General features: G+C 44.3%; 2 protein-coding genes across 2 annotated transcripts in view; one reads left to right on the top strand and one right to left on the bottom strand.

Annotated features, from left to right (window-relative positions):
• OSBPL1A (oxysterol binding protein like 1A) overlaps nucleotides 1–3353 on the bottom strand; it is a 111133-nt gene extending 107780 nt beyond the window's left edge. Inside the window, exon 1 of the mRNA XM_066578037.1 lies at nucleotides 3259–3353. Within this exon, the coding sequence (XP_066434134.1) occupies nucleotides 3259–3277 (19 nt within the window). The 5' untranslated portion in view covers nucleotides 3278–3353. The remainder of the gene's footprint in view (nucleotides 1–3258) is intronic.
• A 3523-nt stretch (nucleotides 3354–6876) lies between these two features.
• Nucleotides 6877–26377, top strand: IMPACT (impact RWD domain protein). The gene is made up of 11 exons (XM_066578039.1): nucleotides 6877–6954; nucleotides 11233–11361; nucleotides 11509–11561; nucleotides 12739–12801; nucleotides 14258–14343; nucleotides 15385–15510; nucleotides 16247–16347; nucleotides 20587–20660; nucleotides 22499–22589; nucleotides 23702–23836; nucleotides 25689–26377. Exons 1-11 carry the CDS (start codon nucleotides 6919–6921, stop codon nucleotides 25755–25757), a joined length of 963 nt encoding a protein of 320 aa, XP_066434136.1. The 5' UTR covers nucleotides 6877–6918; the 3' UTR covers nucleotides 25758–26377.
• The last annotated feature ends 245 nt before the right edge of the window (nucleotides 26378–26622 follow it).

Here is a 26622-nt window from a genome sequence, read left to right on the forward strand (position 1 = left end):
GTATTATGAAATAGTAGTATAAAAAAAAAAAAATTTTTTTAAATCTATGCAAACTGGGTACCGCAGTAATTGTGCTGATCCAGATAATTAAGCCCTGTTAGTTTTACCAAATGGGGGGAAAAAAAATTGAATAAAATGTAAAAAGTTATATAGCACATTAGAGGTGCCCCGTAAAAAATATATATATATATCTGGCGCAGACACTTCCGCTGCTCGAGCTCCGACCTCTGTGTATTTGCGGCACTGACAGCATGCACCCGCTCAGCTGATCAGTCAGGGTCCCAAGCGACACACCCCAGCTGATCAACTATTGATGACCTATCCTTCAGAGGACAGGTCATCAGTAGTAAAAACCCTTTAAAGGGGTTGTCCCGCGCCGAAACGGGTTTTTTTTTTTTCAATAGCCCCCCCCGTTCGGCGCGAGACAAACCAGATGCAGGGGTTAAAAAAGAAAACGGGATAGTGCTTACCTGAATCCCCGCGCTCCGGTGACTTCTTACTTACCTGCTGAAGATGGCCGCCGGGATCTTCACCCTCGGTGGACCGCAGGGCTTCTGTGCGGTCCATTGCCGATTCCAGCCTCCTGATTGGCTGGAATCGGCACGTGACGGGGCGGAGTTACAAGGAGCCGCTCTCCGGCACGAGCGGCCCCATTCAGAAAAGAAGAAGACCGGACTGCGCAAGCGCGTCTAATCCGGCGATTAGACGCTGAAAATTAGAAGGCACCATGGAAACGGGGACGCTAGCAACGGAACAGGTAAGTGAATAACTTCTGTATGGCTCATAATTAATGCACAATGTACATTACAAAGTGCATTAATATGGCCATACAGAAGTGTATACCCCAACTTTGTTTCGCAGGACAACCCCTTTAAGGCCCAATGTCCACGTGTGAATTTGATTTATTAAAGCGGCACGGATTCCATAGGAAACAATGGGAATCCCCAACTGAATTATACCCTACGGATTTGATTTTTATGGTCTTTGCGGATGCCCCGCGCGGATCTAAAAATCGCAGCATGCTTATTTTACCGCGGATCCCGTGTGGATGTGACTCCATTCATCTCTATAGGAGATTAAAACACACACTCTGCGATCACCCGCAAGCCATAAATAAAATAAAAATTTAAGACGCATCCGCTGTGGATATCCACATTGAAAAACTGCACGTGCCGTGGACATTGGACCTAAGGCCGCTGGCTATCCGGCTGCTTTTTACCACTGCAGCCCAAGTTACTCGCAGTACAGCGCTCCCATTAATTTCAATGGGGCCGAACAGACCTCCGCTCGAACGCTGCGTTTCTACCGCTGCAATTTTTGAGCTTTGTATGTTCTATTTTTCTGTGGTTTTTAACCCCTCATCACCCATCACAATGATGGGGCGCAGAAAAAAGCGCAGCAAACACTGTAACGGGTGATCAAAAATACCACTCGAAATTGCGGTAAAATGACGCTGCATCGTGCGGCATGTAAGTGAACCTCGGGGGTCTCACAATAATTCATGCGCCCGCTGCAGAAGCAACTACAGTCAAATGTAATCAATTAATGCACTTGGAAGGGGATCCAAAGATATAAACTCAACATAGGGGGCCAAGTGTCTGCACAGCGGGGGTCTGACCGCCGCAACCCCACAGATCACAAGTAGGGGGCCAAGTGTCTGCACAGCGGGGATCTGACCGCCGGAACCCCACAGATCACAAGTAGGGGGCCAAGTGTCTGCACAGCGGGGGTCTGACTGCAGGAACCCCACAGATCACAAGTAGGGGGCCAAGTGTCTGCACAGCGGGGGTCTGACTGCCGGAACCCCACAGATCACAAGTAGGGGGCCAAGTGTCTGCACAGCGGGGGTCTGACCGCCGGAACCCCACAGATCACAAGTAGGGGGCCAAGTGTCTGCACAGCGGGGGTCTGACCGCCGGAACCCCACAGATCACAAGTAGGGGGCCAAGTGTCTGCACAGCGGGGGTCTGACCGCCGCAACCCCACAGATCACAAGTAGGGGGCCAAGTGTCTGCACAGCGGGGGTCTGACCGCCGCAACCCCACAGATCACAAGTAGGGGGCCAAGTGTCTGCACAGCGGGGGTCTGACCGCCGCAACCCCACAGATCACAAGTAGGGGGCCAAGTGTCTGCACAGCGGGGGTCTGACCGCCGGAACCCCACAGATCACAAGTAGGGGGCCAAGTGTCTGCACAGCGGGGGTCTGACCGCCGGAACCCCACAGATCACAAGTAGGGGGCCAAGTGTCTGCACAGCGGGGGTCTGACCGCCGGAACCCCACAGATCACAAGTAGGGGGCCAAGTGTCTGCACAGCGGGGGTCTGACCGCCGCAACCCCACAGATCACAAGTAGGGGGCCAAGTGTCTGCACAGCGGGGGTCTGACCGCCGGAACCCCACAGATCACAAGTAGGGGGCCAAGTGTCTGCACAGCGGGGGTCTGACCGCCAGAACCCCACAGATCACAAGTAGGGGGCCAAGTGTCTGCACAGCGGGAGTCTGACCGCCGGAACCCCATAGATCACAAGTAGGGGGCCAAGTGTCTGCACAGCGGGGGTCTGACCGCCAGAACCCCACAGATCACAAGTAGGGGGCCAAGTGTCTGCACAGCGGGGGTCTGACCGCCGGAACCCCACAGATCACAAGTAGGGGGCCCAGTGTCTGCACAGCGGGGGTCTGACCGCCAGAACCCCACAGATCACAAGTAGGGGGCCAGTCTCCTACAAATGGGCGAGCCTGCACCCTGTTCCACCAGTCACCTCTGAGGGACCCAGGGTGATAGTGGGGTACAGCCCTCCATGATGTCAAGCAGTCCCATAGAGATGGCCGGAGCATCAGCGCAGGCACTTTACCACCTATCCCGGTTGGGGAGAAGCTTCAATCCTCAGACCACCATGTTGGCTAAAAAGTAAAAATAAAAAATTATGGCTTTTGAAAAGTGAAGATGAAAATCCATCGCATCCTTATGGCCAATGTGTTATTAAGGGGTTAAACACATCCACCTACAGCTTGTAACATATGCAGGGGTCCAAGGGCACAAGACTTACCTACCCAGCCCAGCCCTAGAGCAGGTAGTGGAGCGTTGCCCATAGCAACCATCCCCAGAGACACAGGGCTGCTCCGCTCCCGGCACTCGCCTGTAAACACTGCGGCCCGCAGAGCCGGCTCTGCTATATCTGCGCGCGGTCACACAGTGCAGCCTGTCAGCCGGGCGGCGCTGCTCAGTACTCGGCGGTCACCTGTTGCCGGGGACACTCACCACACACCGCGCTCATCATGTAACGGCTCCCCGGCCGCCCGTCAGGGATGGATGCAGGCAGGAGAGAGCAGCTCCTCCCTTACACATGGCTCCTATTATGCACATACTTCCTGTTTATCTCCTCCCTGTGGCAGCTGACGGCTGTGCTGTCCGCTGCCTCCAGGGATGGCGCTGTGCTGGGGTAGTTCACATTGGGCTGGGGTGCGATACATCAGGACATAGCGGTATAACAGATGGAGCAGAGGAGGGCAAGCACTACGATACAAGTGTACGCGGAGCGCGGCACGGTTTCACGCCAGAATCTATTGCGCACGTCCGAAAAAAATGCCAACAACGAGCGTCTAAACAGCGATGTTCATATGAGTCTCATAGGCGCCACTTCGAGCCTCTGGCGCAAATTCAGTACAAAAGTTAGTGGCTAGGAAAATGCCTGAGTGCAAGATGGAAGCCGGAGGAGCCGCGTTACACCGTGTAACACGCTTGTTGTCCCTATGTTGTAACCCTCAGTGCGGGTTTTGAAGCGACTTCGCCACCTGCAGTCTGCTGCAGCCTTCTCTCCCCATAGAGAGAAGAGAAGCGGAGACGGCGATATAATTGACATGCCGCGGCTTTGAATTCCGTGTGGCATGTCAGTTTCAGCGCGGTTTCTCCGCAGCCTGTGGATTAGATTTCGTCTAATTCTCATCCACTTTGCTGCTTTGGCCCTAAGGCTCCCCTTCACACGGGCGTAATTGTACGCACAATACGCAGCGAATAGCACTAATTTACTTCAATGGGTTCGTTCACATGCGCATATTTTCCCTTCACATTTCGGTCGCGCAGAACAACCAGCGCGCTCTATTTACCTGCGTATTTGTGCACTCAAAGCCCTCGTAGAAATCAATGGCAACGCACGTGTAATACGCTGAGAGATGTGCGAACACTGCGGAATGGCGTCAGAATAAGAACACATCTGGAACTCAGGCTAATTAGATATACCAATCGGTGCGTCTTCGTTTGCCACCCGAAAATGAACATGCCTCGTGGGCGCAAAATGTACCGTAAAATACCCCGGCGTGCGTGTAAAAAAGCATAGTCCATTCCACAAACGTTTAGAAAATATCTATCAGTAGCTTTAAACTTTGGGTTTGTGGCCAGAAAAAAAACATAATTTGTTCAAAATATTCATATTATGCAAGAGAACCTGCAACTCGTCTTTATTTTTCCATCTGCAGCGTGTCAGTTGCGGTTGTGATGTGAGCGCGCAATTGTTGCAGATTGTCCTCATTGAGTTCAATGAAGAAAAGAGATATACCACAACAAGATCCGGTTGTGGATTCACAGCTAAATGTGCAGGTGCAGTAATACAGTAATAGTGTCAGAGGAAAACTACGACATAGTGGGAGTAACGGAGACCTGGTTTGATGGAAGCTTAAACGGGGCGGTGACCGTACAGGGTTACAGTCTGTTCAGAAGGGATCGTAAAAAACTGAAAGGGGGAGGGGTTTATCTTTAAGTAAAGTCCTGTTTAAAGCCCACGGGAAGATATATGGGAGGGAGATGAACATGTGCAGTCTCTATGGGTAGAGGTACATGGAGGGAAAAACAATAATAAAATCCTCATAGGGGTTTTCTATAGATCACCAAATATAACAGAGGCCACTGAAAAGCTGTTACTGAGGCAAAGAGATGAAGTGGAAAATCACAATAAGGTAATTATTATGGGAGACCTTAACAATCCGGATATAAACTGGGAGGCTGAAACACGTGGATCTCAAAAGGGTAACACGTTTTTGTCAATAACTAAAGACAATTAGGCCCCTTGCACACGGGCGGAAATTCCGCTGCAGAATTTCCCCCAGAATTTCCGCCCGTGGAAGCTGCCATAGGATTGCGTTAGAAAACGCTGGTCCCTGCAGGGGCTCGGGACCCGGCCGTCTGCAGGCGGCCTTAAGCAGAGATGCTGCTAAACTTCCTCCCACCTCCCTTCTCCGGCAGCTCTCATAGTCTCCCATAAGAATCCATGGGACCGCTATCTTTTCAGGCCGGTGTAAAGACAGCCGGACGGAATGCGCACCGTATGCGCTGCCTTTGCCGGACGGCCATTTTTACGCATCAGAAAAACGTCTATCTGAACTGAGGCATTGGAAACCAATGCATCAGATGGGTCGCGTATATCGGCCAGCTGTGAAACGGGGCTCATGTGAAGGAAGCCTCAGGCTGGCTTCACACACAAAATGTGCATGCGCAATACACAGAGAATACAACCAGTGATTTCAATGCGTTCGTTCACATGGGCGTAATGTCAGTCGCACAAAAAAATGCAGCATGCTCTATTTTCCTGCGCATTTGCATGCTAAAAGTCCCCATGGAAGTCAATGAGGATGCAGAAATGCACACAAAATATTTTAGGAGTTAAAGGGGTTGTCCCGCGAAAGCAAGTGGGGGTATACACTTCTGTATGGCCATATTAATGCACTTTGTAATGTACATTGTGCATTAATTATGAGCCATACAGAAGTTATAAGAAGTTTTTCACTTACCTGCTCCGTTGCTGGCGTCTTCGTTTCCATGGAGCCGACTAATTTTCGCCGTCTAATGGCCAAATTAGCCGCGCTTGCGCAGTCCGGGTCTTCTTCTTATCTCAATGGGGCTCCGTGTAGCTCCGCCCCGTCACGTGCCGATTCCAGCCAATCAGGAGGCTGGAATCGGCAATGGACCGCACAGAAGCCCTGCGGTCCACCGAGGAAGAAGATGCCGGCGGCCATCTTCAGCCGGTAAGTAAGAAAATCACCGGAGCGCGGGGATTCAGGTAAGCGCTGTGCGGATTTTTCTTTAGGTCCCTGCATCGGGGTTGTCTCACGCCGAACGGGGGGGGGGTTGAAAAAAAAAAAAAACAGTTTCGGCGCGGGACAACCCCTTTAAGTGAAACACCGTGTAGCTGAGCAGGAAACGGAACCCATCTGTAACTCATTAGACTTATTTAGCCATTTCAATCGGTGCGTATATTGTTTTGCACATACCTTTGTGTACAGTCAATTACGCACAAAAAAGTAGCATTTATTCTGCAAATATGCTGTGCTCGTATGTGCGCAAATACGCATACACTTGTGTAATGCTGGCCTTACTCTGCGATCTCTAACCATAGCCGTAGTACTGTAAGAGTATGTTCACATGGGATGGAACTGGGGTGGAATTGGCTTTTTTTTTTTTTTAAACCGCATGCATTGTTTAAAACACCATGCAGCTTTTGCAATACACTTGTTTTTTTTCTGATGCCTTTTTTTTGCAGTGGTTCAAAAATGTAACAAAAACACTAAATGTAAACACAGTCTGATTCTTTCCACCTAAGGAAATCCCAGACACTGAACCTTTTGTAATAGACTCTGGGGAAAAGGCTTCTATTTTTACAGATTGTCCAGATGGTTGCCAGCGCTGGAGGGGTAAGCCCTTTAAGAGGTTAATCCATATACATCTGATAGTGAAGGGTACTTGGCTCTAATAACAACAGTAGTGAGCCCAGCCTCAGTCTCTGCACTACATACATATACCGTATGTACAGCTGTAAGGATACATGAAATCCTCATAGACGTTACAAGCTTCTCCCTGAGACCTAGCGCCACCTAGTGGTGAAATCACCGCACTGCCGCAGCACTTCCACAGGAAACACATACAAGCTCCATGGCTGACACGGAAGGAGAAAACTTACAGAGCCAAGTGAGTGTGAAGCGTGTCAGGACAGACAGATGTCTGCTGTGTTATGTTCCCCTAGTATCAGTCCGGAGAGTCTGACGTGTGTATAGAAGTACTGCATGTACACATCCAATGTAACCACCTGTAGCCTTCTGTAATCGTCCTTCTATAGTGACAGCTCATAACCTTACACATTGTAATTGTTACCATCTGACTATTATACACATGTAACAATTGTTACCATCTGACTATACACATGTAACAATTGTTACCATCTGACTATTATACACATGTAACAATTGTTACCATCTGACTATACACATGTAACAATTGTTAAAGGGATTTGATTTGTGTTACAGGTGAAGGTAGCATTTGCTACATCTGTAGTGATAGTGATTATGGAAAATAACGAGGAAGGGGAATTATTCCGACCTTGTAAAAACTTCATTAGTGACTGATCACACCATGCATAGTTGTCAACAGTCCCAGATTTGCTAGGAAGGTTCATTTTTTTAAAACTCCTTCCCCCTCTGTGATGTACATGTATGACCTTGTTGAATGGCTGTGATTGTTTAATCGAGCACCGGCTCGGATTGGCTGACGTGGCGCTCGATGAACCAATCAGAGCAACCACTTGCTGGAGGCGGGGTATTCAAGCCTCTCTACCAGGAAGAAATGCTCTGTCGGCGTTCAGGAGTACATGGAAGCCTGCTGTAGCCCAGCACGAGGGACCTGAGCGCCTATTAGGTGAGTATTATAAGACAACCCCAAAAAATAAGACACTGTGCCTTTTATGGGGCAAAAATGAATATAAGACAGTGTCTTTTTTGGGGGGAAACATTGTAGCTCAGAATGTAGCTGTTTAACAGCTTACACACATGGCCAGTCCTGGCCGTGGCATGTAAACTGTCAGCACTAATTGTCATTGCTATGAAAAAGCCCAAACCATCAAAGTATCACATTATTTATCTCACATGGTAAGCGCTGTAAAAAAAACCAAAACACTATGCCAGAATTGCATTTTGTCATTCCCCCATCTCCCAGTAAAAATTGAATAAAAAGTGACCAAAATGTTGTGTGCGCCCAAAAATGGTAGCAATAAAAACGACAGCTTGTTTTGTAAAAATGAGGCCTCACACAGCCTCATCGACAGAAATACAAAAAAGTTATAGCCTTTGGAACGCATAGAATAAAAAAACAAAAGCTCAAAAATGGGCTGGTAGTTAAAGGGTTAAAGAAGACCTATCATGTCCTCATATCAGCGAGCTCAGCTGCATAGCTTTGCTATCGTTGGCTCCAGTGATGTCTTTCTTTTGTTCATGCTCGCCCCCATTCCCATGTACGGGCTCTTAGATTTTGCTACTGGCACTATGAATGTGTCATATGGGTGATGTCAGCCTTGGTCGGCAGTAGGAACCCCACACCTGACCCATTCACAGTGCCAGGAGCCGAAGAACCCATACGGGGCAATGGGGGTGCGTATAATCAAGAGAGAGAGACATAATTGGAGTCAGCAGCAGCACAGCTATTGCATCCGGGCCTGAGGACATGACAGGGGCAGGGCTGCTTTAAGGCTTTGTTGTCATCATTCTTGTGTCTGTTTCTGACATGGCATAATTGACAAGCTGAGGATTTAAAATCCACGCCACGGATCAACTTACTCTACAGACTATTCTGCAGACTGTTGACGAGACTTCTTGATATTGCATCCACATTGCTTGTGCCATAAACAGTTGCAGAAGTTTCCTAGGCAAGTCTGCAGTGTTTATCCTGCATACGGGCGAACCTTCAGTACAAGCAAAGATGCCGCTCTCCTCCAAACACCAGGGTGGGGGGGTTAGTTTGTGTGACTTTTAACCTTTGAACAAACGCAGCGTTTCTATGTGCGCCTGGTTTTTCCTTTCTAGGATTCCATCCGTATTGCTAAAAAATGCCTCAGATTAAACGCTGGAAGGAACCATAGGCTGCCATTACTATAATGGAGACCCAAGCTGCAGGCTTTAGCAGCTTGAACCGTTCTAGCAGGTTTCTGTTTGCTCCCAGCATTTGAGTGTCCCTACAAAAAATGTTGAGATGTTGGTAACCATGTGTTGTGGGAGGTATGAAGCGTCACAATTTACGGATAATAAGTTACTCGCTACTTATCCAACCCAATCACTGACCGGCTTTAGCCTTTCAGTCCACCTTCTTGATTTTTTTCCAAGGGAGGTCATGGAGTGGGGGATGATTTCACCGTATCCAAGTTATTCCTTTCTAGATAACACTAGATTGTGGTCACTCAGGAATAAAGTGCTATCACTTAGCACGCTTCATACGGGCTCATGCACACAGTGACACTTCTAGGGCAGAATACCACCGTACATCCAATGACGCATGCCTTTTTTTCGGTTGGATTCTTACAAAATTCAACAGAAAAAGCCTCCTTGTGAAATTGAAGACAAATGGTGGTATTGTAAGGGTTCATGTGCCTCTTTAGCATCCCCACTACAGCTCCCTACAAAACAGAGTTGTCATATGTGCATGGAGCCTAATTCTCATTTATTTCAATTGGGCTATTCATCTCTCTGAAGCTTAGGCGATGAAATAATGCAGTTGTGGGTACAATGACTGGTGATTTCTCCACATCATGTTGAAACGCCTTATTGACCACAACTGCACCGTTCTCAGGGCCAAACAATGAAAATACCGGAGCTGCCGGATCCTGAATATGCTGGAACTGAACCGTACTGAATGGACCCCATTGACTATAATGGGGTCTGTCTGGCTTCTGGTATCTTGACCAGCATTTACTGGATGAAGTAGTGCAGAGTGTGGTGCTATCTTGGCCGGGATTCTCTGCCGGATCTGCGACGGAGGCTATGAATGGTACCTCTGACGCTGACAGTAGGAGAGCTTTACTAAGCAAAATGTGCCAGAAGTAATTTAATTCATTTTTATGTTTCAAATGGTTTTATTGAATTTGATTTTGCAGTTGGCAACACTCTGCCTCAGTGTCCCCGCGCAGGGGGCTAAAGGTAGTTTGCAGTACAGAGATTCCGTGTTTTAGACAGATATGCATCATTAATATTGGGGTTGAGGAGTGGGTAGGTGAGAAGTAGGAAATGAGGGGGGGGTGGAGAGGTTGAGGAAAGGGAAAAGGGGAGAGGGAGTGGAAACTAGGGGGGAAACAAACAATAACAAAACAACAATAAACAGGGTACAGTTTTCAGTAGTATGTTCATGGATCACGCCATCTCATTTTACTTCATTTTTGGAAGGGGGGAACTGATCTCTATGTCTCTCACCCATTGTTATATTATAGGATAGTGACTGAATGGATGTGTGAGGTGGCGCTAGGGTCTATCTTGTTATTTTTGAGGTGTGTCCGTTCCGTTTTTCGCCTATAGTCTTACAAAATAGTTTAAGTTCGATACATTGATTTATGTTAACCAAGGGTTCCATACCTTTTCGAATTGCTGGCCATTGTCCTGACGAATGGCGATTAGTTTCTCATTTAAAAGGATTTTGTTGATGCGGCTTTCCAGACGTTCATAAGGAAGTGTTGGTTTGCGCCACTGCTGCGCTATTAGAATTCGTGCTACCATTGTGATATAGTGTAGGAGTTTAAAGGAGGTGTTTCGCATTCCGGCTGGTTTGTCTCCTAGTAGTAGCACAAAGGGGTTGAGTCTGAGGGACGTGCCACTCACTGAAGCTATAAGGTGAGAGACTCTTTTCCAAAAGGCTTGTGCCCCCCGGCATGACCACCAAATGTGTAGTTGAGAGCCTACCTCATTACATCCACGGAAGCACTGGCCAGATGCCTCCGGGTAGATTGTGTTTATTCTTTCTGGTACTAGGTATGCCCTATGTGGCACCCTCATTGATGTCTCTGTCAGGGAGACCTGCCAGCTGTTCTTACTTATGGTCTCGCAGCAGTGTTGCCACCTTTCTATTGATAGGGATGAGTGAAGGTCAGCTTCCCACTGTAACATGAAGGGGAGTTTAGATTTAATTCATTTTTATGGCACGTTTGTGACAGTTTTGAACAATATCATGAAAAAAGCGTGTTTAAGAGAAGCCGTACACTTTTTTAAGAAAACGTTTTGGAATATACAGTATGTATATCTGCTATGAAGTGGTATAAAATGTGTTTAATACGTGGCGTCGTCTCAGATATATTATTCCACAGCTTGATTACACAATACATCTCTCCCACTATGGACAGTAAATACTGCTTGTCTTCAAATTTTACTCCAAAATACACTATTTTTTTCTGCAGATTGGTCATGAACATGGTATTAATTACATAACTTTTTTCTTTAGATTGATGAAATTGAAGCCCTCTCTTCTATCTATGGGGACGACTGGTGTGTAATAGATGAAGCTGCAAGAATATTTTGTATAAAAGTCTCAAGCTCTTCGGATCACCCTGAGTGGACACTTTGTTTACAGGTAGTTAAATAAGAACTTATTATTCTGCTTCCTCCACAAAATCTGTCACCAAATGCCAAATTAGGTGTCCTGGTTCTGTGTACAGATGTGGGACATCGTCACTCTCCGTTACATAACACTTGAATGTGATATCATTTTTTGCGCTAGGTGATACTACTGCCGGAATACCCATCTGCAGCACCTCCCCTCTATCAACTAAAGTAAGTTGTCCTACATTATTACTATCACCATCTTGCATGTATCCTAGAATATTTAGGATACGCCTACATCTACAACTACAAATCTTCACATACTAACCCACACTGAATAAACTAAAGATCACTGCTATGCAGATGCCATTAGGGGCGGTGTCACACAAGCGTATTGTTGCGCATGGAAAATCCTGCTCGCAAAATGCGGAGAATACAACCCATTGATTTTAATAGGTTCTATTTTTTTTTTTTTCACACACGGCTCTCGCGGATGCAAAAGAATTGGTTCTACTCTATGTTGTGTGTATTTACGCACCAAAGAGGCCCATAAAGGTGTATGGGAGGTGTGCACATATGTACAGGTGTGTATACGAAAAACCCGCATCCACCAGCACCTAGTTTGGCTTAATAGCCATTTAAATCAGGTTAGGGGGGTTCCCCCGTGCATGTGAACTAGCGGTGCATGCACAAATACGCACATTTCCTGTATCGCCCCCTTGGTTCGCTGAGGGGTGTGCAAGGGGAGAGATGACAGAAATAAGCAGTGAGAGACTGCTTACCCTGCGAAAAATCTACAACAATTCCACTACTTGTGAACGTCTAAAAATATAGCTTTAACTCTAGGTGGCTACGAACTTGGGGCTCATGCCCACAAGCGTCGCAGGACACACCCGCAGCTTTATGCCGCAGGAATACCGTGTTTAAAAATAAAAGGTGCTTGCTCGTGATTGCAGAATTCTGTGGTCTCCATTAATACTATATTAATGGAGACTTCCCACAGAGTAAATCCGCGTGAAATAGAACATGCCGCGATTAATTTCCCGCTGCGGAAATCCGCGGTAGAATTCCGCAGGTGAGCATTGGCAGGCAGAAAACTATTAGATTCAATAGTACCTAATAGCTGCAGAATAAACACACGTTTTTCTGCAGCGGGAAACGTGAAGCAATTCTGTCTGTGGGCATTCACCCTTAGATTGACAGGTCTCTATCAGAAGCATAACTGTTTATGACGCTAGGACCCTGTGTAGTACCAATAGAAGCTACAGCTTGTCTCTTTGATTACCAGTAGTTACTTTAGGTCACATCTAAATCATGTTACTTGCTTACATTACAGTGAGACACTAATATTCACATGCTTTATATTATTCTGTATATAATGCTTTGTGTTGTACCTGTGTCCACGCAGTGCTCCATGGGTTCGGGGTGAAGATCGTATGACAATATCAAATAATCTGGAAGAAATTTACCTGTAAGTTTTGTTAATGATATAATTTTTTTTTTTTTAATGAGGTTGTCTACCTACAGATGTAGCAAATTTTAGCTTAATCCAGCACAAAATAACAGAAGCATGCAGCGCTTTTTCTTTTGCTAAAATGCCAACTGAGCGGAAACTGAACAGCCTCCATTATAGTCAAGGCTCAGTTTGGTTACGTCATAAGATGATTCTGTTCGGCCAGGGGATTCCCCTTTCCTACTCCCCAACCAAAGCAGGAAAACAGAACCCCCGAGCGCAGATGTGAAAGCAGCCTATATTGACCCATCCCACGGGCTCAGCAGCTGCATAGCACCGGATAGAAGGTAACTCCAATGTTGGATGTTTAATCCCTTAGATACCCCAATCAATAGGGACCACAGCATTTCAGGGGATGGAAATGGTGACTGGTGCCTCCCACAGTGTGTTCATGGGGTGCCAGTTGATTGTCACAACTGGGACCTAATTGACATTGCTGCAAATATAATGGACCGTACTATAAAACTAATTCTATTTATCCTGCCAAGGTAGAGTCTGTATTTAAAAAAAACAAACTAAGAAAACAGTGCTAGAATTGCTGTTTTTTGTTTCATCCCATCTCTCCAAAAATTGAATAAAAAGTGACCAGAATATCGTATATTTTAAAAAATGATACCAATAGAAACTACAGCTTGCCTGGAAAAAACTAAACACTTACAAAGCTCTGTTGTTAGAGAAGTAAAGATGTTATGGCTCTTGTAATGCAGCAACACTAAAAAGTAAGGGTAATGTGTTATTTTGTGCAGGTACCGGTCCAAAAGTTAACGCAGAAACAAATGACAGAATTGATGTTTTTTTCCCATCCCAAATAGCACAAAAGGGCTGTGTCCTTAAAGAGGCTGTCATCCATGGACTCAGAGCTTCACCTACTATTAGCCCATAATCTTAGCTTATGCTAAAAGTAGGTGACCGTCTCTTTAAGGACAGAGTCTCCTTAAGAATAAGTCGACATGGGAGATACATTTTGCGAAATCCGCACAGATATTTTCTGTGGGGTGTGGTTGAAACTTAAAATCTCATTGACTTTGCTGTTACTGCAGCACACCGCAGAGTTGATGTGCACAAATCTGTCGTGGAAAATCTGCAGTGCGTATACCCTGTGTGAGCATGCTCTAAGGGGTTAAAGAAAACCTTTCTATCTCCCATTTGTTTTCACAGGCCATAAATGTATGGTCTGATATTGTAAAATATTTCTGTAAATGCTGTAAGTAACATAGAATGATATTCTTTTAGGCTGTCACCTGATAATCTGTAATGTCTGACAATGTAGCACTGAACATCACTGCAATATATTAGGAATTTTAGAAGATTAAAAGTGAAAGATGAAGCAGAGTGTCTTTATGAGCGATTGTAAATACAACGCAGAACGTCATAAGGGTCACATCATAGTTTTATTTATTTTTAACAATTGTAGGCAAAATCTCGGTGATAACATCCTGTACCTATGGGTGGAAAAGATTAGAGAATTCCTGGAGGAGAAATCTAAAACATCATTTCCAGGTGTTTACACAGCTAAGTCCTTCGTGTCCTTAAATTAAGTATTGACAAGTTTCCTTTAACACATTGAGCATCACAGAAGTTTTGCCGCTTGTGCTTCTTATCCTAAAACACAAACACTCTGCTCCAACACTCCAACACTCTACGCACATTATCTCAATTTTAGGTCACACCCATCGCCCAAAGCCATCACCCACTTTTGGGTGACACGGCATGTCCAAGGGGAAATTTGGGCCCGCACGGATTTTCTGTGCAGAATCCCACAGCGGGTCCCTCCTTTCTTGCAGACATGAGGCCAAGAAAATAGATTATACTTACCTGTTTGGACGTTGCGGGTCTCCCCTCCGTTGCAGCCGGATCTTTTTTTTTTCAGCCCGGCGGATGTGCTCAGGAAGGCCGACAGCGTGCCATGCGCATGCGCCGTGCACCCTTTTTTTTTTTTAAACTCCTGCGGTCCCGCAGATCAGCACAATAACAGCTGCAGGTGTGCTGCGGGACTGGACGGCCTCCATTGGCTTCAATGGAAGCCACGGGAGCCGTCCGTGCAGGAAAGCCTCATGAAGTGGAGGATGCTGCGGGTGCTTTCCCGTGCGTGTGCGATCCGTGCACCAAGGAAAAATGACATCCACAGGTATTTAATTACCTGCGGGTGTCCAATGATTTCCTATTGGCGCGGATCACATGTGCGGGACACCCGCGGATCACATGTGCGGGACACCCGCGCGGTTTTATTAATTCTATTTTGCCCGTGGACTTTGGGCCAAAATGTTTAGAAGACTGTGTAATAAAGTGCACTGACTATTATGTGAAACTGTTACAAAGAAGACCAGACAGCAAACCATTTCAAAAACCATTTAGCACATTTATTGCATATGCTATTTAGTTGCAATGCTAAAAACTTATGGATTTTTTTGGCTTTCGTTAGTTTTCAGCTAAAAAGTGCAGTGGAGATATTTTGTAACATTCAGTATAAATGTGTGTAATGTAATAACTGAGGAGATGTCGCTGTACTGAATTGAATAACAAATATTGATGTCTCTACAGCTCCAAGTTCAAAAGCCACGACAGAGGAAACTGCGGCTGACGATGATGATATTGCTTCTAGCTCTGAATTACTAAATGACTTGTTAGCATGTTCCCATATTGATGAATCTTTTGACACTTTAGAAGGTAATTATGTTGTTGGCAAAAGGAAAATAACAGGAGTTGCAATGAAAAGCAGTCTGAGGCTGATGAGATAGGCAGTCCTATATACACTGTAAACATTTGGCTTTCAATTAAATTGCTTTGCTAACCTGTGCTAGTAAGTATATGGATTCAGTATTGATTGATCTGCTAAAAACAAGTGGATTGTTAGTATATAGGGTATAACAAGTGAATGGCACATAGTGTGTGTTACACTTTTATTTAGGAATGGATAGGTAACAAATGGATAGTTTCATAAAGATTCATTGAAAATCAATTGTGGAGAAGAAGAATATATTCTATATAGAATGTGAGTACTGTATCCATAGGGAAAAATGGGTGACAGAAGAGTAAGCTGCTGTGGGGTCTTTGTCTAAGATTTTTAAATGTCACAAAATGTCACTTTTGCTGAAGGTGGAGTCCTCAGGAACAGAGATGAGTGAACACACTCGGATACAGCAGTTACTCAAGCGAGCATCGCTCTTCTCGAGTGACTGCTTACTGGTCCGAGCGTGCTCGGGGGGCGGGGGTGAGCAGTGGGGGGGAAAAGTGAGAAAGCTCTCTCTCTACCACCCGCCCTCCCCCGAGCACGCTTGGATCAGTAAGTAGTTACTCGAGAAGACCGATGCTCGCTCGAGTAACTGCTGTATCAGAGCGTGCTCGCTCATCTCTACTCAAGAACTCATTATTGTGTACTTTAATTTTGTTTCGTTGTTTTTAGGAGTTGGCAAAGAAGTGCCCACAATCAACCATGGAGAACCAATAAGTGACAGAAGGAGCACATTTCAGGCACATTTAGCTTCTGTGAAGAGTCCAGGCGAGGTGAGTATGGTCAGCGCCTGCTGTGTATACAATATAAGATACAGCAATGCCACTTCCTAATGCCATCTTTCTGATAAAACACATGATCACTAGGGAGCTGCAGTTGCTAGGAGGTCTTAACAGCCCCATATCAAAACAGCAATGTAAAAAATTAATGTCAAATGGAAATGTCCCCCATAGGTCTCTTTTGACCTTACTGGGGAAACGCAACATGCAAAAAGGTTAAATGGGTTTTCTGGAACATAAAAAAAATTGTGGCATCGGGGCAGCCCTTTTAGGGCTTAAAATGAAGAAAAATTGAATACGCACCTATCCCGGCAGCTCTTCATCCAGCGCTGCTGCCCTGGTGCCCTCCACAAGTTCTAAGAGGTCTTAGCCATGGAATAGAATCTTCCTGACAAACGCTTTACCAAACCGATGCGTTTAGATGTCATGTATCCCTTTCCAGAGGATTTAGTTAAGTGGTCGTCTTTACCAGTAGTGGACGCATTAGTATCCCGTTTGTCGAAACACACTACCTTGTCTATGGCTGATGCCCTGTCCTTTTGGGACAAGAAATTAAAATCCCTAGCCAAAATTTCCTTTGAGGTAGTGGGTTCTGCATTTCTGCCTATTTTCGCCTCTACCTAGGTTAGTAGAGCCACTACTGAATGGGCTACGCAACTACATGCGCAGCAGATAGGCCAGACAGGAAAATTTATCTCTGAGGACTCCCTAAATACGGACAGACTATTAACTTGTGCATTGGCAGCTTTGGCAACCTCCTGCCAATCTCTATGACTCAAATCCTGGGCTACAAATGCTGCCTTTTATTGGTCATTAACACATCTTCTTTTTCTTGGCTTGTGTCTCTTTGTTGCCAGACTGGATTAGATTATTTCTGAGGTTATGGGTGGTAAGAACTCTCACCTACAGAACAAATCCAGCTGTGCGAGATCTGAGCAGAAGAAAATACCTCGGTTTTGTTCCGCTCCAGCCCACGGACCTTCGATAACAAGAAATCCTCGTGGGACCAAAACCGAATGCCTTCTTTTAAACCGCATTCTTCCTGGCTTCCCCAACCACAACCCTCCAAGTACCAAATTCTCCACATGAAGGACAGCCCCTACCCAAACCTGTCAGAGGTGGGGGGGTGACTTTTCCCCTGTTCCGGGAGACCTGGCTTGCTCACATCTCAGACACCTGGGTTCAGGAGGTCATCTCTTCGAGCTACGCTGTAAAATTTTCCGCCCGTTCCCCAGATCGCTTCTTCATCTCCAGCATTGAAGTGTCTCCTTTAAAGGCCAATGTTTGACTCAGGCAATACATGCTCTTTCCTTTCAGGGTGTTATAGTCCCTATTTCTCCTTTAGAGTGCTTCAAAAAGTGTTATTCCAACCTCATCACGGTACCCAAGAAGGACGACCCTATCAGACGCATTCTGGATTTGAAGAAGTTGAATTAATTCATCAAAGTTTGTCACTTCTGCATAGAGTCATTGAGGTCTGTCATTGCGTGCATGGAACGGGGGTGGGGGAGTTTCTGTAATCCATCAACATCAAGGATGCCTATCTTTACATCCCAATTGGTTGAGCGCATCAGAGATTCCCCTACTTTGCCATCTGCTCGGAACACTACAAATTTATGGCCCTTCCATTAAGATTGGCAATGGTCCCCCAAGTCTTCACAAAGGTTCTAGCATCAGTGATGACTCTCTGCTTCACTCCAAGGAGATAGTGACCATCCCCTCCCTCAACCACATTTTGGTGAAGGCTTCAACTCAGTTGAATAATCTGCAGAGTCTTCATATCATTCTGGACACTCTGAATTTGGATGGATCATCAACCACCCCAAGTGCTCCCTTTCGCCATCACAAAGTCTGTATTTTCTGGTTCTCTCATTCAACACAGCACGTGCCTGGGTCCCACTCCCACAACAGAAATTACATCTCTTTCAGGTGTATTCCCTGCAATCTTAGACACCTGTAACCATTTGTCACTGCATGAGAATACTGGGGCTGATGGTCTCATCCTTCACAGCGATTCCATTCAGCCAGTTTCACGCCCAACCTCTCCAGTGGGCCATTCTCTCTCATGGGACAAATCTGCGGACTCTCAATCAAGAGATCCACCTACCTTAACATCTTCACCGTTCTCTTCTCTGGTGGCTGGACTCTCCACTGATCTACCTGGGATGCTTTATCTTGACTTTGCATTAGCAGGTACTCTCCACAGACACTAGCCTACTCAGCAGGGGAAGAACACTGCAGAAACTCACAGCACAGGGCACTTGGACAGTATAGAATTTGCCCTTCTGATAAATATGTTGGAACTTTCGGCCATTCTCCTGTCGCTTCAACACTTCCCAGATAATAGGTCCCCCAGGTCGGGTACAAACAGACAGTGTGATAGCTGTCACATACATAAATCATCAGGGTGGGACCCGCAGTTCGGCAGTCATGGCAGAAGCAGCAAAGATCCTGGCATGGGCCAAGGATCACCTTCCAGCACTCTTGGCGGTCCACATACCAGGTGTTGTAGCAAGTTGGGATACACTTGCCTGCGGATCGCCGACCTCTTGCACATGAAAATGGCACACCACTTGTGTAGAAACTGCTCAGGAGATGTGGATTTCTTTATCTGCCTCCTGCCAGCCTTTATTTGTCATCACCACAATCACAAAACACAGCAACATCATCCAACGTCAATATATACAGTCCATATGCACCCCACTTGGGTGTGAGTCCAGGGTTGTCGCCCCTATCGGTCTCTGGTCTTTGCTAGGCCACCAGCCTGTAGCACCTCAGCTCTGCTGCACTAGTCCTCTCTCTCTCTCTCTCTCTCACTTTTGGCAGGAACTGACTTTTATCTGGTTCCTACTCCACCCCTTTGTGTTAACCCTCGCACCAGAAGTCCTTTCTGCAGCCCCCTACAGGCCCTTCTGTGTACTGCACTACTACAGTGTGTACAATTGAATAGCTGACTTCCTACACAGACAGTCAACCCGGTAGACTGGGAGTTACATCCGGACGTGTTCCAAGCACAGATGTTGATCTGATGGCATCCAGAATCAAACACGTACTCCCAACGTTTTTGTCCAGGTCTCAGGATCCCCAGGTCTAAGCATTGGATGCCCTCAGAATTCCCTAGACCGTCATCCAGTTCTTATACATTTTCTCTCCTTTTTCACTTATGCCATGTCTTCTCAAGAAGATCAAGTTGGAAGGCCTTCTGGTGATTCTCATCACTCTAGACTTGCCTCAATGCATGTGGTACGCTTATCTTGTCAACACTCTGTGGCACCTCCCTCTTCAACCCAGGTTTGCCCATGCTTCGTTTAATAGCTTAGCGGTTGAAGCAGCAATCCTGAGAGCCAGTGGATTTGCGGAATCCGTTATTCAAACTATGATGAAGGCTAGAAAGCCCTCCTCTTCCCGAGTTTACCCTTGTGTCTGAAAAACTTTCTTCCTCTGCTGTGAATATTGCAACTTCCATCCTATGTACTTTTCGTCTTTTGCCCTGGAAGACAGCTGGAATCTGGATTATTTCTGATTCCAGCTATTGGAGTGGGGTGTCAGCTGAATTCGTCTAGCACCCACAATTGATGGCACGGGTACTGTATAGTTCCATCACTGTGCCCTAATAGTAGCAGTAATGGTTTTCAAGAGAAGTGTTTTAGAGAGTCTTCAACTGTGTCTTTAGCTGCTTATGTAAGGTCTAACATACAAATGGCCACAAAACATAAGGTTAATTTTCTAGCTTTCAGGTTACATGTGTCTCTGAGAAAGGTGTCCATTAAAGTGGAACGAAAGAGAATGTGGTAAAATACTGGTGGTGAAGGCGCTCCAAGCTAGTTGAAAGTTAGGGTCCAAGATGCGATAGTGAAAGCACTTCTTTTATTATTTAACAACATAAAGAACCAGCAGGTGAAAACACGTTTCGGGGTCTAGCCCCTTCGTCAGGATTATGGGGTGACACAATCCCAAAGGTTTTTGGATGTGCCAGAGGACTTGTATGTGGCAGGGAGACAGGAAGGAAAGAAGCGCCTTCACCACCAGTATTTTACCACATTCTCTTTCGCTTTACTTGTGCCCACCTTGGTGGAGCGTTCTGGTTGGCAGCACCTCCATCATTTGAAACCCTTTTTACTCCAGAACTATTTCACCACACTCGCTGGGTCTTACTACATCCTCATTTTTTATCTTTGTTACTCACAATAAAGTGGAAGTCCAGTTTTTCAACATTGTATTGTTATATTTCAGGTGAAAGAAGTTCTGAACAAATTGTATGAGAACAAGAAAATTGCTAGCGCAACCCATAACATCTATGCATACAGGTGGGTTGTTTTTATTACAACATGGCTAGTATATACATATATACATTAAAGTGGATGTTTAGTTGTGAGCTTAAAAATGATATGTAAGTCAGTATCTAGATAATGATTACCTGCTGTTCATTCTTTTCAATGTTTCAGCTTGGCTGTTTAAGCACAGAACTTCTGGAAATATTGGTCTCCAGCTGAAACTTTCCAATCTCGCACAAAATATACAGAGAATTCACAGAAGTATTGTGCTATGTATAATATAAAACATACATCTTATTTATCAATCATTTTAAAATAATTCATAGCAAAGCCTGTTATGCCATAGTCTATCTCCTAGATACTAACTAGAGTTGAGCGAACATACTCTGTCAAGCTTGGTGCTCGTTCGAGCATTAGCGTACTCGATGGTGCTCGTTACTCGAACCAGCATCAAGCCATGTTCGACCCCCGCCCCAGTTTTTGGCCCCTCCCCACTGTGTCGTGCCTCTTTTGGCCCCTCCACGCAGCTCATGGCTGGCTGGCAGAGAGAGAGAGATATTATCCCTTCAAGATTCCATATTTTTGAGAACTTTGGTGTTGACTCTCCCACCTAAGAAGGCTACTCCCTGCTGTTGGCTTTTTGCAAGATCTGGTAGATGGCCTCCCAGGTTCTTATCATGTGATAATGATACCTAGAAAACACAACTCCACATCAATAGTATACCTCAATGCTTCCCGATCAGTATTACACAAGAGCGTATGTTCATTTACTATGATGTCATCAAATTGTAACATTAAATCAGTAGTAACCCTAATTTAGAATGGAAGAGCCGACACAAAAGGCCAAATAATTTGATCTAGGTAAAATTATCCAACTTTTTAATTAAACTATCAATACTTGAAACAATAGCAAAACTGTATCATAGACTTCAGTTCTTCTTGATATTGTATAGTGGGGTCAAATGTGAAATGTTTATAGCTCTCTGTGTCCTTTAATATTTTAGACACATTTCCCTATATTGATTTTGATCCCAAATTACCAGATTTCCCCCCTCATCCGTGGGTTTGATGTTCCTATCCCCATCCTTCTCCAACTTCTGCAAGGCTCTAAGTTCTTCTCTAGAGAGGATATGTTCATAAGAGGGTAACTTAATGGAGAGTTTCTCTAATTCATTGGTTACCACTCTGACAAATAAATGTGTATTATCAGAAACCCCAATAGGGAGCATTCTGGTACTTTTTAGATGACATGAACTGAAAGTGACCCTCCCCACGTCTTGCTCATTTTCAGCCAATGTTTCTTCAATAGGTTAGTATGTAGGAGACAGAATAGGGCGTAACAGACTTTGGTGTAAACTATTTTAACTGATTTAAAGAAAGGTATGTATTAGATATTATATATAGCACAATACTTATGGGCAGAGCTGTTATTTATGACTATAGCTTAACTGCAGGGAGTCTGAGGTAGTCTGGAATCCACCTCCTGGCTCAAAATACTGCTGGAAACTCCCTTTTAAACTGTGTATGATGTCTGTGACCTCTTCATCATAACAAATTATAGTTACAGCAAAATTCTGTTAAGACTGGTCTTGGTTAGTTTGGCACACAGAATCCATTATGTGGTGCTTTGAAACTAGTGGTCTGATCTTGCAGTTCTATTACTTTTTTTGAGCCTCTTTGAGACTGGTGCACTTTTGAAGGTTGTGTGGCTAGATACAATGATCTACTATCACAAGGCAGAAAAGGGTTTGAGTGAGCAGTTTGAAAATGAACACGGAGGTTGTATTTCTATATGGGATTATGAAACAATCATCCTTATTGTCTAATAGATTATGTCTGCACTCCGTATATTATTAAATCCCTCCCAACAGGATATGTTCTGAAAAGACAAAGGCATTAATACAGGACTGTGAGGACGATGGGGAAACTGCCGCTGGTAAAAGACTTCTTCATCTTATGCAGGTATTCAGAATTGGATTGCACTGTGTAGAAAGTCATTAGGTAGATTGAACAAAATCGCTTAGCTCATGTGCATTTTTAGTATATCTAAAAATGTTATAAATTATGTTACAATATTGTAACATTTGGGCTGTAAATGGAAGAAGTCCATTGTGTGCTTGTTAGAAGCTGCCATATGAGTGCTTTATGTCAGTACAACATACTGATTTAAGGGCCAATTCACAGGCCCATATTTTCTGGCCATGTAATCCATGAACAGCACACAGACACACTATAGCCTATGAAACTATTCACATCAATGATTTTTCATGCGGATTGATGAGCACAACTCACATACGACCATATGAGCTCATAAATTATATATGTCTGTACCTATAGAGGATGATTGCCATCTATTTTTTTTCCTCAGTTCTTTTTGCTTGGCTGCATTTTAGCTCAACTGTATTAAGACAGAGCCATTATCTGTGACTACAGTTCATCTACAGTATCTACATGGAGTCTGAGGTAGACCGAGACACACCCCTTGCTCCTCATTGGTTAAGGCTGCTGTTCTTTCCATCCTCCTGCAGCTCTGGTTCCTAATTGGCTACTGCATATAAGCATAAGTCTGTCATCTAGAGATTGCTACATGTAGAGCAGATTTATATGATGGTGAAAACAAAATGATTAATAAGTAGAGATCATTATATTTTCAATAGGGAAAAAAAGATTATCTGGTAACTTCTGCATATGTACTGAGGAAAATGAATCTCAATGAGTGGGATCATGGAGGGGGTCTCTTAACTCTGAAGCTTTGTTCACAACGTGAGGTATATCGGGGAGTACTGTGGCATAGCTCATCCATAGAAATCCATTATAAAAAAAAATTGTTAACCTTGCAATATAATTTGTTTTTAAATGTATGTCTATATGGTGTATAATAGTCGTCTACACTGTTCCATACGAACTAAAGAAGGTATTCTGACAAATACCATCCTGGTGCATACCAGAAGGACACTCTTTTGGCGTACACCTGGTGAATAGGAGCTTTCCCAGTACATACACTGAATGCAGTGCAATAACCAAACCTCTATATGCCCTGACTTTTAACAGCATTTCTTATTTTGCATTTTTAGATCTTGGATGCCAGAGATGTAATGGTGGTTGTGTCACGATGGTATGGAGGTATCCTTCTTGGGCCTGATCGTTTTAAACACATCAATAACTGTGCACGAAACATACTGATAAAGCATCACTGCACGAACTCTGCAGTAAGTGTTACATATAGGACGTGTTACTTGGGGGAAAAAGCTGATTTATGAATCTTAAAGACGTTTTATGGGGATAAAAACTCTTCAATCTTAAATGCTAGTAACCTTTAGAATTCTTTCCTGTGACTATTTGGATTCCCTGCTGTATAAAAGCAGTCTAAAGGAGTTTTCGGGGCATTTACTATTAATAACCTGTCCTCAGGATAGTTCTTTAATAGTTGATCAGTGGGGATCCACCACTCTGGATCCCTGCCAATAAGCTGATCCTCTGGCCTGTTGTCAGTGCAGCGGGGCCAGACATTTGCATCAGTGGTCAGCGCTGAAAGTGAAATCAATGGGAGCCATGCCTTCTATTAAACTTCTATCTCCTCATTGTGGTCAGAACCAGAAGTGTAATAGGATGCATCTCTCCCATTGATTTCAATGACAGTAAAGCTGCCTATAGCATTTACAGCATTGGCCCCTCTGCACTGACAGCAGACCAGAGGATCAGCTGATTGGTGGGGATCCCAAGTGGCAGACCCCTACTGATTAACTACCTATCCTCAGGATAGATTGTCAGCAGTAAATGTCTGGAATAACCCTTTAACTTCCCTATTCTATGATGTGTCATCTGTTACATGTAAAGAAATTGAATAAACATGTTGATTAGCATTGAGAATGGCCTTTAGCTTTGATATTGTTCCCAATTCTGTGTATATTATACTACAGGGTTATATATTTTGATGACAAAAGTCAGCAGTACTCATCAGTGAAGTTTCTCTTAAATGGACTTTTTACAGAACACTTTTCCTTATGCTGAATAATTGTACAATATTTTCCCCTAGAAATAATTGTTTATTTTTTTTTTAAAAGGCGTTGTGTCATGACTGAAAGTTATCCCTTATCCACAGGGTAGGGGGTAACATTGTGATCAAAGGGGGTTCAACTGCAGGGACCTCCACTGATACCTAGAGCAGGAGTTCCAAAGGTCCTCTCATGAATGGACCAGCAGTTGAGCATGCACAATGCCGCTGCTTTTATTTTAACAAGAATGCTGGAGATGGTGAAGTGCTTGAACTCAGCTGTTACCGACAGTCCCATTGAAATGAACGGAGTGGCAGTGCACATGCTCAACCACTGCTCCATTCATTTGGGCACCTTCGGAATCCCAGGGATCGGTGGACGTCCCAGCAGTCAAACCTCGTAGCATTACCCCCTTTTTTTAGGGCTCTTTGCTCAGACGTGTGAATTTAGTATTTTTGCATTATTTTTCATTATAACATATCACATCTGTTATTTTGTTAAGATGAACACATTGATACCGCATACATTTTTAACATCAACTGAAACCTATTCTAAAGATTCAGACAAAAGGAAGGTATAAAAGTCGGCACTGCTAACTTGATATTTGATGGAAGAATGCAGCTCCAACGTTATAGATCTTGGTGGTGCTCAGCTTGTGAAAAAGATCTCCGATGTAAAGCCAAAAAGAGTGATTCCATACAAGCAATGTTTATTTTACATAGCAGGCAGGCAACAGTTCCTTTAACCTTGCATCTTGACCTTGACACTTGAGGAGTGCTGTTGGAATCACTCTTCATTACCATAAATACCTTGAGGCTGCTTTGTTGAATTTCAGTTTTTTCATTTTGCATATTCTTTTCTTGTTTTATAATGAAAATATACATATCAAGTAATTGTGATTTTTGGAATATTACTGCAGAATAGATGAAAACTAACAAAAATTTTAAAAACTCTTGATATAAATAATTGCATAAGATGCCTTTGAAAATGTATGATAATGTTGGAGTGTAACAGTTATTTTATAGATACCATGAATTCATTAGCACTATTAATTTTATCATTTTAGGAAGATTCTGGAAAGCATGTTGGAAAGAACAAAAATCACACTAAAGAAAAGAAGAGAATAGAACATTGATCTATCATAAAAAATAATGCGTTCAGTTCTTCCACATTTTGAATATCACTTGATGAAGATACTTTCCTTATCTGGGGTTTCTTTGCTTAGAATATGAACTACTACATTCAAGTCCATAATTTAAAAATGTGAAGTTAAAGGGTATGTTCACCCAAAATCGAAAAAAAATGTTTTTGGATGTAGTTGGATGACTGTTGCAGCAGTACCATATATTTATTTCTTCCACTACCTTTTTTTTTTTTTTTTGGTGGAGAAGAATTTGTAAGTGCACCTTAAAAACTATGAGCCAGTTAATTATATGTTCGGGTAAAGTTCTGATTTAAAAGAGTGTCCTAAAGTTGAAAAAAAGTGTAGCGGCAAATTGGTAATGCAAAAAAACCAAACAGTATTTACCTCTTAAATCTCCCTTCAATCCAGCGCTGATGCTGCAATGGTCCACTGCCAGTCTTCATTAACATGCTGCAAGCGGTAATTGCAATAACCAGTCTCATCAGACATGTGTAACACTTACTGGCACCATCTCTTACAGCATGTATTTGCTACTACCGTGTTTTCATGAAAATAAGACCTACCCCTAAAAGAAACCCTACTCTGATTTTTGGCTATTTTCGGGGGGGGGGGGGGGGGGGGGGCTTGAAATATAAGCCCTACGCCAAAAGTAAGCCTCATCTAGACTTCATAAAAAAAATGTATACATTATCTAGCAGCTGCGGTCCGAGTCCCTCCCGCTGGTCTCCGAGGTTCCGTAGCTCTGCCGCACGCCATGCCCTCCTCCGCCACCAACAGAACATCACTTGCTAGTCGCAGGATTCACAAATCCTGCCTCCAGAATACGATGTCTCTGATTGCTCAAGTGAACGCTGCT

This window comes from Eleutherodactylus coqui, chromosome 9, assembly GCF_035609145.1.
Source record: "Eleutherodactylus coqui strain aEleCoq1 chromosome 9, aEleCoq1.hap1, whole genome shotgun sequence".
Lineage (NCBI taxonomy): Eukaryota > Metazoa > Chordata > Amphibia > Anura > Eleutherodactylidae > Eleutherodactylus > Eleutherodactylus coqui.

Bases quoted from the DNA above. Each gene is read 5' to 3' on its own strand.
- IMPACT (XM_066578039.1), top strand. From the start codon at position 6,919: ATGGCTGACACGGAAGGAGAAAACTTACAGAGCCAA. The intron at 14,344-15,384 runs GTGTTTACACAG...ATGTCTCTACAG, and splicing joins ATCTAAAACATCATTTCCAG to CTCCAAGTTCAAAAGCCACG. The intron at 15,511-16,246 runs GTAATTATGTTG...CGTTGTTTTTAG, and splicing joins ATCTTTTGACACTTTAGAAG to GAGTTGGCAAAGAAGTGCCC.